Genomic DNA, 13681 nt, shown 5'->3' on the forward strand with positions numbered 1-13681 from the left:
GTCTGGGTAGAAGTATGTGTCACTGTGTGTATGTGTGTGTGTACAGTCTGGGTAGCAGTATGTGTAACTGTGCGTGTGTATGTGTGTGTGTACAATCTGGGTAGCAGTATGTGTCACTGTGTGTGTACATACAGTCTGGGTAGAATGTGAAACTGTGTGTGTACAGTCTGGGTTGCAGTATGTGTCACTGTGTATGTACGTACAGTCTGGGTAGCAGTATGTGTAACTGTGTGTGTGTGTACAGTCTGGGTAGCAGTATGTGTAACTGTGCGCGTGTGTACAGTCTAAGTAGCAGTATGTGTAACTGTGTGTGTATGTGTGTGTAGCAATATGTGTAACTGTGCGTGTGTGTGTGTGTGTACAGTCTGGGTCGCAGTATGTGTCACTGTGTGTGTGTGTGTGTGTGTGTACAATCTGGGTAGCAATATGTGTAACTGTGCGTGTGTGTGTGTGTGTACAGTCTGGGTCGCAGTATGTGTCACTGTGTGTGTGTGTGTGTGCAGTCTGGGTAGAAGTATGTGTCACTGTGTGTATATGTGTGTGTACAGTCTGGGTAGCAGTATGTGTCACTGTGTGTATGTGTGTGTGTACAATCTGGGTAGCAATATGTGTAACTGTGCGTGTGTGTGTGTACAGTCTGGGTCGCAGTATGTGTCACTGTGTGTGTGTGTGTGCAGTCTGGGTAGAAGTATGTGTCACTGTGTGTATGTGTGTGTGTACAGTCTGGGTAGCAGTATGTGTAACTGTGCGTGTGTATGTGTGTGTGTACAATCTGGGTAGCAGTATGTGTCACTGTGTGTGTACATACAGTCTGGGTAGTATGTGAAACTGTGTGTGTACAGTCTGGGTTGCAGTATGTGTCACTGTGTATGTACGTACAGTCTGGGTAGCAGTATGTGTAACTGTGTGTGTGTGTACAGTCTGGGTAGCAGTATGTGTAACTGTGCGCGTGTGTACAGTCTAAGTAGCAGTATGTGTAACTGTGTGTGTATGTGTGTGTACTGTCTGGGTAGCAGTATGTGTAACTGTGTGTGTGTACAGTCTAGGTAGCAGTATGTGTGTGTGCATAGTCTGTGTAGCAGCATGTAACTGTGTGTATAGTCTGGGTAGCAGTATGTAATTATGTTTGTGTGTATAGTCTGTGTTGCAGTATGTAACTGTGAGTGTGTGTGTGTGTGTGTGTTTGTGTGTCAGCACCCCGTGATTTTTATGATTGAGTGCAACCCACTTTTCTCTTTTAGATACAGTCATTGTCACACACACTGTTTAACCAACACACACTTTCACTGAAACATACACATTCACAGATATACACACTCACTCATTCAGTTACACTCACATTCACCGACAGACACACATACACACATACACTCACTGACAAGACACAAATGCACATTCACTGACAGACACACACTCACTGACAGAAATGCATACACACTCACTGAAAGACGAAAACTCACTCAGTGTCAGACACACACACTGAGACACTCATATACTCACTGACAGATACACACTGACAAACAAATACACACTCACTGACAGACACATATACACTGGCTGACAGACATACACATTCACTGACAAACTCTGTGACAGACATGCATACACACACTGAAACACACATACACACACTGACATATAGACACACTCTGACAGACACATATGCACTCTCACTGACAAACACACATACACTCTCAGTGACAGACACACACACGCTCTCACTAACAGACACACACATTCTCACTAACAGACACACACTAACACTCACTGACAGACACACACTCACTAACAGACACGCACACACACTCTCACTAACAGACATGCACACTCTCACTAACAGACACACACACTCTCACTAACAGACACACACACTCTCACTAACAGACGTACACTAACACACTCACTAACAGACATACACTAACACACTCACTAACAGACACACACACTGATACACTCGCAATTTTAAAAAAAAAATGTTTACATTTCAATCCACCCAGCCTCCCTATCTTTTGGGAGTACTGGAGTGGATTCTTCCCTGGGGTCCAGTGGGGTTGGCAATGCATGCAGGCATAGGCAGGCGGGCAGGCACCGGTGGTCTTGCAGGCGCTGAGGGAGCTCTGATCTTCCTGCTCAGTAGACATGTGCAATTCGTTTTGTTCCAAACCAGATGCTTCCGAATGTCCGAATAGCCGAATTACTGAAGTGTCGAATTTCAGAAGTGCCAAACCGAATTACCGAATTGCCGACATGCTGAATTTCAGTAGTGCCGAACCGAACCGAAGTGCCAAATTTCGGAAGTACAGAAGTGCTTTGGATTTCTGAAAAGTAGCAAAACAAGAGAGGGAGAGGAAATTACGTGAATGATGACAGAAATCTAGACCAATGAGCTGATTCCTGGCACTGGGAGCCCTATAGATGTGTAAGTGGTTGTGGTGGCAGTCCAGGCACCTAACCCTACCCCTATCCCAAACCATACCCCTAATCCTAGATGTGTAAGTGGTTGTGGTGTTTAGGGTTAGGAGTTATGGGCAGGGAGCCCAACAGATGTGTAAATGGTTGTGGTGACAAGAGAGGGATGCTTACGAATGTCCTAAGTCCCGAATTTCGGAAGTGCCTAACCGAACCGAAGTGCCAAATATTTTTACTTACCTGAATTTCCAAACCGAACCAAACCAAATTTTTGCCCATGCACATCCCTACTGCTCATCTCTCTTGCGCGCCTCTTAGTGATGCCGGGCCCGAGTGACATCATATCCCGGCTCACTGTGTTTTGGTCTAAGGGGGCAGGGCCATGCGCAGATCGCTGTGTTCAGTTTGAGGGGGCAGGGCCATGCGCAGATCGCTGTGTTCAGTTTGAGGGGGCAGGGCCATGAGCAGATTTTTGAGTTCCCTCTGAAGGGTCGTGGCCATGCACAGAATAATGTGTTCAGTCTGAAGGGGCATGGCCATGAACATTTATACATACTGACATACATACACACACACACACAGCTAATTTTTCCGCCACCTTCCGGTTTCTTACCTTTTCCTTGCAGGAGGGTGGCTGTGGCTGATGGGAGTCAGCTGCCTCTCCCTCTTTACAACCTGTCTCTTCTTCCTCCCACGCGTAGTAAGCTGGGAGGAAGTGACCGGCCGTCACTTCCTCCCAGCAGTACTTACGCCCAATATTTTTAAAGGGGCCCGATCGCACCTTTACATGGCCGCAGTGCTGACCGGGCCCCTGAAGATATAGGGCCCATCAGGTGGCCCAAAATGCTTGGGCCACCAGATGGGCCCTATTAGCGTGAGAGCCCCGGTGCAAGTGCACTGGTGGCACTTCTGCCGCTACACATGGGGCGGTAAATCTGTATAGATAAATCCTTATGAATCTGTATGTAGCCTCCAAGTGCAACTGTTTTCACATAGTTATTGCATCTTGGAGATTTTATTTATCTTTTAAGCCTATCTTATCAGTCGTTTATGATCTCTGTGTCCCCCAGTACCCGGCTGCTTTGGAAACCAATTGGAAGCAAAAGTAGACAAAGAAGATGTTGTAAACTGGATGTGCTATCGAAAAACCGATGATTACTTCACATTATGGCTCAATCTGAATATGTTCCTGCCTCTAGGAATAGACTGCTGGGTAGATAACATCAGGTATTTTATAGTATACAGCATTTCTGAGAAACACCAACACATTCTACATCCAAGCAAAAAGAAAGAGTATGAGATGTACTCTGAGAACGAACAAAAGTTTAGAGAGACTCAATAGCTTGCCCTTGCTCATGGTGCCTAGAGAGATGTTACCTCACTGAAGATGCCTAACAAGGTTGAAACGATCATCTGAGAGAGAGCAAGCCTGCATTTTTGGATCTGTCCTGGCCTTTTGGGTGGGATCAGTCTGATATGCAAATGGCCTGTTTTTTTTTGTAATGGCACAAGATGAGCTAAAACCAGCTTGAGATCTGAATGGGGACCCACCGAAGGGCAGGCTAATTGAGCTATTGTCCGTTCTTAGTACTCTCTTGCAACTTCTTTTCACATTCTACATCACACACACTCAACACCATCCACTACACACATTCTACATCCACTACACACACACTGCATTCACTACACACACTCTGTATCCACTACACACAAACGCATTCTGCATCCACTACATACACTGTGCAACCACTACACACACTCTAAATTCACTACACACATAATCTGCATCCACTACACAAACTCTGCATTCACTACATACACTCTGCATCCACTATACACATACTTTGCATCCATTACAAACACACTCTGCATTCACTACACACACTATGTATCCACTACACACATACTCTGCATCCACTACACAGTATACACACTCTGCATTCACTACACGCACTATGTATCCACTAGGCACATTCTACATCCACCACACACTCTGTATCCACTACACACAAACACATTCTGCATCCACTACATACACTCTGCAGCCACTACACACTCTGCAGCTACTGCACACACTCTAAATCCACTACACACATACATCCACTACACAAACTCTGCATTCACTACACACATTCTCCATCCACTACACAAACTCTGCATTCACTACACACAGACACCAATACATGAGAGTGTGGAGGACAGCCGATACATGAGGAAAGCGTGGAGGTGGTAGATAGATGAGGAGAGTGGGGGAGCAGCTGATAAACGAGAAGAGTATGGGGGGGCCACCAATACACAATGAGAGCGTGATGCTGCTAACTTACATACCTATGGGTAGACTACAGGACAGCTTGTTGTAGACATCAAATATACACGAGTAGACTGTGGGATGGATTACGTACGAGCAGATCATTTATGGTTCCATGATGTATTTTTGTCTACTGTACAGAGTTGTTTACAACAAAACCACAAGGATAGCTTCAAATGCTCCAGGAGTAGACATTCATGTTCCGGGCTTTGGGCAGACGCATTCTGTGGAATACCTAGACAAGGGCAAGTTAGCTGGTAAGTATACTGGGAGTAACCCATTATATAGACAGTTCATTAAAGTGAAACAATATGGAAAACTCAACAAAACTTTCAAGTTACTACAAAAACTTAGATGGGAGTGAAAAGATCGTAGTGAATGGAAATCGAATTTCAACATGTAGATAAAAATCGCAAAGCAGTGACTGTTGTTGTGAATGTTTTTGAATCAGCTCTTTTTGTCTAAATTGTGCAATGAATTTTTCCATCAATGCAAACCTGTTTATTGAATATTACCCATAGGAATCATATGATTTAATAATGAGTTTTTAGCCAGTCCTGTGCATGTAGTACATTTGGATCACTGGTTTCCTCTGGTAATCATTTTGTTTCATACTCAGGCTACTTCCATACCCTTGTGCAGAATTTGGTAAATAATGGCTATGTAAGAGATCAGACTGTGCGTGGCGCTCCGTATGATTGGCGAATTGCTCCCAGTAAGTATCAAACATTCTTTGTGTGTCTACATTGACAAATCCGACATGTTTGACTATGTGATTAGCGTTTTCCAAAGCACAGGGGATGGACGTGTGTATTATTTTCTACCTACATTTCAAGTGATTATCCTCTCACAGTCACAGGGCCTGTTCTGTCCTCATTGCTGGATTAGCCAAGGCTAAAGGACTTGTGATTTATCAAGCTGGTTCTGTGTACTAGTTGGCTGATGCCTCTTCCAGAAAGGCCTGGCGTTCTCTGCAAATACCATTCCAACCCCCTTATTGCACCAGTATCCGGTACCCAGCAGTTCCAATTCTGTTGGAACATTTCCTAGTGATAACTATAGCTGGAGGGTACAGCCCTCCTATGCCATGGACTTGTTTAATTCTGTCCTGCTTTGGTTCTCTGCCCGAAGCCTCAGGGTACTCAATGAACAGACACTCAGACACTAGACAAGATGGAAGTTCAAAGCGCACCAGTTTATTAGAACAACGCATGGCTTCATTTATGATTACAATTACAAAGTTCCAGATTAAAAGAGGTGCGTATGATTAGGCAATTAGGGGTGTATGTGATTAAGCAATAAGGGGTGTCAATGATTAGGCAATCAGGGATGTCAATGATTAATAAGGCGTGTACGTAATTAGGCAATAAGGGGTTACGTGATTAAGCAATAAGGGGTTACGTGATTAAGCAATAAGGGGTGTACGTGATTAGGTAATTAGGTTGAGACGTTTTGTCCAATATTTTGAAGTGTCTGCATGTTCTTCTATTATCGACAAAGCTTACATAACCCTAAATTGATCAGAACTGGCTTTAGCCAGAAACAAATCGATCTTTTAGGAAGACTGTAGCAAGATATATTGACGACTATTGCACCAATGAAGGATTTTGAACCCTTTGGAACCAACTATGTGAGTTCTTGGGTTTCTTGCTCCATTGGTTGTTATGAGATGGTCAGCACATTCTGGATGGGATCTAACATTTACACAATGTCTTTCTTTTCCAGATGGACAGAAGGAATACTTTGAGAAACTGAAAGGCCTGATCGAGGAGATGAGTGCCGAGTATCACAAGCCTGTCTTTATCATTGGTCACAGTCTTGGAAGCCTCTATCTGCTTTACTTCCTAATCCACCAGCCCCAGCAATGGAAAGACAAATATGTCCAAGGATTTATATCCCTAGGGGCTCCATGGGGGGGCGCTGTCAAACCACTGCTTGTTCTCATGTCAGGTCAGACACTTTAACTCTTTCCATATTCATTTCAGCATTAGCACATGTTTAGCTCCTCCCACTGACTGCAATTGGACCTCCCACTCCCTATCAGACACTATATGTTACTAACTCCTCCCACTGACTGCAATTGGACCTCCCACTCCCTATCAGACACTATATGTTACTAACTCCTCCCACTGACTGCAATAGGGCCTCCCACTCCCTATCAGACACTATATGTTACTAACTCCTCCCACTGACTGCAATTGGACATCCCACTCCCTATCAGACACTATATGTTACTAACTCCTCCCACTGACTGCAATAGGAACTCCCACTCCCTATCAGACACTATATGTTACTAACTCCTCCCACTGACTGCAATTGGACCTCCCACTCCCTATCAGACACTATATGTTACGAACTCCTCCCACTGACTGCAATAGGAACTCCCACTCCCTATCAGACACTATATGTTACTAACTCCTCCCACTGACTGCAATTGGACCTCCCACTCCCTATCAGACACTATATGTTACTAGCTCCTCCCACTGACTGCAATTGGACCTCCCACTCCCTATCAGACACTATATGTTACTAACTCCTCCCACTGACTGCAATTGGAACTCCCACTCCCTATCAGACACTATATGTTACTAACTCCTCCCACTGACTGCAATTGGACCTCCCACTCCCTATCAGACATTATATGTTACTAACTCCTCCCACTGACTGCAATTGGAACTCCCACTCCCTATCAGACACTATATGTTACTAACTCCTCCCACTGACTGCAATTGGACCTCCCACTCCCTATCAGACACTATATGTTACTAACTCCTCCCACTGACTGCAATTGGAACTCCCACTCCCTATCAGACACTATATGTTACTAACTCCTCCCACTGACTGCAATTGGACATCCCACTCCCTATCAGAAACTATATGTTACTAACTCCTCCCACTGACTGCAATTTGAACTCCCACTCCCTATCAGACACTATATGTTACTAACTCCTCCCACTGACTGCAATTGGACATCCCACTCCCTATCAGACATTATATGTTACTAACTCCTCCCACTGACTGCAATTGGACATCCCACTCCCTATCAGACACTATATGTTACTAGCTCCTCCCACTGACTGCAATTGGACATCCCACTCCCTATCAGACACTATATGTTACTAACTCCTCCCACTGGCTGCAATTGGACCTCCCACTCCCTATCAGGCACTATATGTTACTAACTCCTCCCACTGACTGCAATAGGAACTCCCACTCCCTATCAGACACTATATGTTACTAACTCCTCCCACTGACTGCAATAGGAACTACCAGTCCCTATCAGACACTATATGTTACTAACTCCTCCCACTGACTGCAATTGGAACTCCCACTCCCTATCGGACACTATATGTTACTAACTCCTCCCACTGACTGCAATTGGACCTCCCACTCCCTATCAGACACTATATGTTACTAACTCCTCCCACTGACTACAATTGAACCTCCCACTCCCTATCGGACACTATATGTTACTAACTCCTCCCACTGACTGCAATTGGACATCCCACTCCCTATCAGACACTATATGTTACTAACTCCTCCCACTGACTGCAATTGGACCTCCCACTCCCTATCAGACACTATATGTTACTAACTCCTCCCACTGACTGCAATTGGACCTCCCACTCCCTATCAGACACTATATGTTACTATCTCCTCCCACTGACTGCAATTGGACCTCCCACTCCCTATCAGACACTATATGTTACTAACTCCTCCCACTGACTGCAATTGGACCTCCGACTCCTTATCGGACACTATATGTTACTAGCTCCTCCCACTGACTGCAATTGGACATCCCACTCCCTATCAGACACTATATGTTACTAACTCCTCCCACTGGCTGCAATTGGACCTCCCACTCCCTATCAGACACTATATGTTACTAACTCCTCCCACTGACTGCAATTGGACCTCCGACTCCTTATCGGACACTATATGTTACTAGCTCCTCCCACTGACTGCAATTGAACCTCCCACTCCCTATCAGACACTATATGTTACTAACTCCTCCCACTGACTGCAATTGGACCTCCCACTCCCTATCAGACACTATATGTTACTAACTCCTCCCACTGACTGCAATTGGACATCCCACTCCCTATCAGACACTATATGTTACGAACTCCTCCCACTGACTGCAATTGGAACTTCCACTCCCTATCGGACACTATATGTTACTAACTCCTCCCACTGACTGCAATAGGAACTACCACTCTCTATCAGACACTATATGTTACTAACTCCTCCCACTGACTGCAATTTGAACTCCCACTCCCTATCAGACACTATATGTTACGAACTCCTCCCACTGACTGCAATTGGACCTCCCACTCCCTATCAGACACTATATGTTACTAACTCCTCCCACTGACTGCAATTGAACCTCCCACTCCCTATCAGACACTATATGTTACTAACTCCTCCCACTGACTGCAATTGGACCTCCCACTCCCTATCAGACACTATATGTTACTAACTCCTCCCACTGACTGCAATTGGACCTCCCACTCCCTATCAGACACTATATGTTACGAACTCCTCCCACTGACTGCAATAGGAACTCCCACTCCCTATCAGACACTATATGTTACTAACTCCTCCCACTGACTGCAATTGGACCTCCCACTCCCTATCAGACAATCTGTATTATTGGCTCCTCCCACTCACAGCAATAGAACCACCCACTGCCTATCAGACACTGTATTATTGGCTCCTCCCACTCAGAGCAATAGAACCACCCACTCCCTCTGACATTCTGTTACTAGCTCCTCCCACTCACAGCAATAAAACCACCCACTGCCTATCAGACAATCTGTATTATTGGCTCCTCCCACTCACAGCAATAGAACCACCCACTCCCTATCAGACAATCTGTATTACTGGCTCCTCCCACTCACAGCAATAGAACCACCCACTCCCTATCAGACAATCTGTTACTAGCTCCTCCCACTCACAGCAATAGAACCACCCACTCCCTATCAGACAATCTGTATTACTGGCTCCTCCCACTCACAGCAATAGAACCACCCACTCCCTATTAGACAATCTGTAATACTGGCTCCTCCCACTCACAGCAATAGAACCACCCACTCCCAATAAGACAATCTGTTACTAGCTCCTCCCACTCACAGCAATAGAACCACCCACTCCCAATAAGACAATCTGTTACTAGCTCCTCCCACTCACAGCAATAGAACCACCCACTCCCTATCAGACAATCTGTAATACTGGCTCCTCCCACTCACAGCAATAGAACCACCCACTGCCTATCAGACAATCTGTATTACTGGCTCCTCCCACTCACAGCAATAGAACCACCCACTCCCTAACAGACAATTTGTTACTAGCTCCTCCCACTCACAGCAATAGAACCACCCACTCCCTATCAGACATTCTGTATTACTGGCTCCTCCCACTCACAGCAATAGAACCACCCACTCCATATCAAACAATCAGTTACTAACTCCTCCCACTCACAGCAATAGAACCACCCACTCCCTATCAGACATTCTGTTACTAGCTCCTCCCACTCAGCAATAGAACCACCCACTCCCTATAAGACAATCTGTTACTAGCTCCTCCCACTCACAGCAATAGAACCACCCACTCCATATCAAACAATCTGTTACTAACTCCTCCCACTCACAGCAATAGAACCACCCACTCCCTATCAGACATTCTGTTACTAGCTCCTCCCACTCAGCAATAGAACCACCCACTCCCTATCAGACATTCTGTTACTAGCTCCTCCCACTCACAGCAATAGAACCACCCACTCCCTATCAGAAATTCTGTATTACTGGCTCCTCCCACTCACAGCAATAGAACCACCCATTCCATATCAAACAATCTGTTACTAGCTCCTCCCACTCACAGCAATAGAACCACCCACTCCCTATCAGACATTCTGTATTACTGGCTCCTCGCACTCACAACAATAGAACCACCCACTCCCTATCAGACATTCTGTATTACTGGCTCCTCCCACTCACAGCAATAGAACCACCCACTCCATATCAAACAATCTGTTACTAACTCCTCCCACTCACAGCAATAGAACTACCCACTCCATATCAAACAATCTGTATTACTGGCTCCTCCCACTCACAGCAATAGAACCACCCACTCCCTATCAGAAATTCTGTATTACTGGCTCCTCCCACTCACAGCAATAGAACCACCCATTCCATATCAAACAATCTGTTACTAGCTCCTCCCACTCACAGCAATAGAACCACCCACTCCCTATCAGCCATTCTGTATTACTGGCTCCTCCCACTCACAGCAATAGAACCACCCACTCCCTATTAGACAATCTGTAATACTGGCTCCTCCCACTCACAGCAATAGAACCACCCACTCCCAATAAGACAATCTGTTACTGGCTCCTCCCACTAACAGCAATAGAACTACCCACTCCCTATCAGACAATCTGTATTACTGGCTCCTCCCACTCACAGCAATAGAACCACCCACTCCCTATAAGGCAATCTGTTACTAGCTCCTCCCACTCACAGCAATAGAACCACCCACTGCCTATCAGACATTCTGTATTACTGGCTCCTCCCACTCACAGCAATAGAACCACCCATTCCATATCAAACAATCTGTTACTAGCTCCTCCCACTCACAGCAATAGAACCACCCACTCCATATCAAACAATCTGTATTACTGGCTCCTCCCACTCACAGCAATAGAACCACCCACTCCTTATCAGACAATCTATATTACTGGCTCCTCCCACTCACAGCAATAGAACCACCCACTCCCTATCAGACATTCTGTATTACTGGCTCCTCCCACTCACAGCAATAGAACCACCCACTCCCTATCAGACATTCTGTATTACTGGCTCCTCCCACTCACAGCAATAGAACCACCCACTCCCTATCAGACATTCTGTATTACTGGCTCCTCCCACTCACAGCAATAGAACCACCCACTCCATATCAAACAATCTGTTACTAGCTCCTCCCACTCACAGCAATAGAACCACCCACTCCCTATCAGACATTCTGTATTACTGGCTCCTCCCACTCACAGCAATAGAACCACCCACTCCCTATCAGACAATCTGTTACTAGCTCCTCCCACTCACAGCAATAGAACCACCCACTCCCTATCAGACATTCTGTTACTAACTCCTCCCACTCACAGCAATAGAACCACCCACTCCCTATCAGACATTCTGTATTACTGGCTCCTCCCACTCACAGCAATAGAACCACCCACTCCCTATCAGACATTCTGTATTACTGGCTCCTCCCACTCACAGCAATAGAACCACCCACTCCATATCAAACAATCTGTTACTAGCTCCTCCCACTCACAGCAATAGAACCACCCACTCCCTATCAGACATTCTGTATTACTGGCTCCTCCCACTCACAGCAATAGAACCACCCACTCCCTATCAGACAATCTGTTACTAGCTCCTCCCACTCACAGCAATAGAACCACCCACTCCCTATCAGACATTCTGTTACTAACTCCTCCCACTCACAGCAATAGAACCACCCACTCCCTATCAGACAATCTGTTACTAGCTCCTCCCACTCACAGCAATAGAACCACCCACTCCCTATCAGACAATCTGTATTACTGGCTCCTCCCACTCACAGCAATAGAACCACCCATTCCATATCAAACAATCTGTTACTAGCTCCTCCCACTCACAGCAATAGAACCACCCACTCCCTATCAGACAATCTGTATTACTGGCTCCTCCCACTTACTACATTAGTGCAGGAAATTGCTGCACTAGCTGCAATCAGATGTTAAAATAAGAGAAGATGAATAGCATTCTGGGTGATGCCTTTAACCACAGCGGAGCTCGCTCCATGATTTTATCATTTCAATGTCAGTTAAGTAGTGCAGATTTACATTAAGGAAGGTATAATATCTTGTAAATATTAGGAAGCAATCTGTGTTATTGTGTTCATAGGTGATGACCATGGAATTCCAATGGTATCGAATTTCAAGATCCGCGAGGAGCAACGTATGACCACAACTAATCCTTGGATGCTACCTACCAACTTAGGATGGCCAGAAGAACATGTCTTCATTTCTACTCCATCATATAATTACACCTATCGAGACTACAAGAAGTTTTTCCAAGACATTGAGTTCGAAGATGGTTGGTATATGTGGGAAGACACAAAAGGTCTCCTGGAAGGCCTCCCACCACCTGGCGTAGAAGTGTATTGTATCTATGGAACGGGACATCCGACTGCTGAGACCTACTTTTATGGAGATGGTTTCCCCAATGAGCCGCCTCTTGAGATTCATTATTCGGATGGGGACGACACTGTACACACTAGAAGCATGGAGTTGTGTAAACGTTGGCACACACAGCAGAAAGAGAAAGTCCATGTGTTTGAACTGAAAGGAATTGATCATCTTAACATAGTGTTCAGTAACAGGACATTGAGTCTTCTCAATGACATTCTGCTGGGGAATGATGTCATAGATTAAAAAAACTGCACAATACCTGTTTGACCCACAGTTCGAATTACAAGCTATTCATTTGTGATTAGGTATAATTGAGCTGTGTATGTTTTTATTAGTGTATTACTTGTAAAGTTACTACATTTTTATTCGTGAAACAATTCTAAAGATCGGAAAAAGATAAATAATTTAGCATTGTTAAAAGTTAATAACAGTCAAGGGTGAACAACCATAAGTAAATAAGTATGGTGTGAAACATAGAAACATAGAATGTGACGGCAGATAAGAACCATTCGGCCCATCTAGTCTGCCCAGTTTTCTAAATACTTTCATTAGTCCCTGGCCTTATCTTATAGTTAGGATGGCCTTATGCCTATCCCACGCATGCTTAAACTCCTATACTGTGTTAACCTCTACCACTTCAGCTGGAAGGCTATCCCATGCATCCACTACCCTCTCAGTAAAGTAATACTTCCTGATATTAAACCTTTGCCGATCTAATTTAAGACTAT

The 13681-nt window shown here is 45.1% G+C and overlaps 1 protein-coding gene across 1 annotated transcript in view; it reads left to right on the plus strand.

Annotated features, from left to right (window-relative positions):
* The window catches only part of LCAT (lecithin-cholesterol acyltransferase), a 28445-nt gene extending 15181 nt beyond the window's left edge, over positions 1-13264 (plus strand). The window contains exons 2-6 of the mRNA XM_063438835.1: positions 3480-3636; positions 4859-4974; positions 5337-5432; positions 6443-6667; positions 12667-13264. Coding sequence (XP_063294905.1) covers positions 3480-3636; positions 4859-4974; positions 5337-5432; positions 6443-6667; positions 12667-13196 — 1124 coding nt within the window. The 3' untranslated portion in view covers positions 13197-13264. The remainder of the gene's footprint in view (positions 1-3479; positions 3637-4858; positions 4975-5336; positions 5433-6442; positions 6668-12666) is intronic.
* Positions 13265-13681: the final 417 nt, after the last annotated feature.

The sequence above is a fragment of the Pelobates fuscus genome, chromosome 12 (assembly GCF_036172605.1).
Source record: "Pelobates fuscus isolate aPelFus1 chromosome 12, aPelFus1.pri, whole genome shotgun sequence".
NCBI classification, from domain to species: Eukaryota; Metazoa; Chordata; class Amphibia; order Anura; family Pelobatidae; genus Pelobates; species Pelobates fuscus.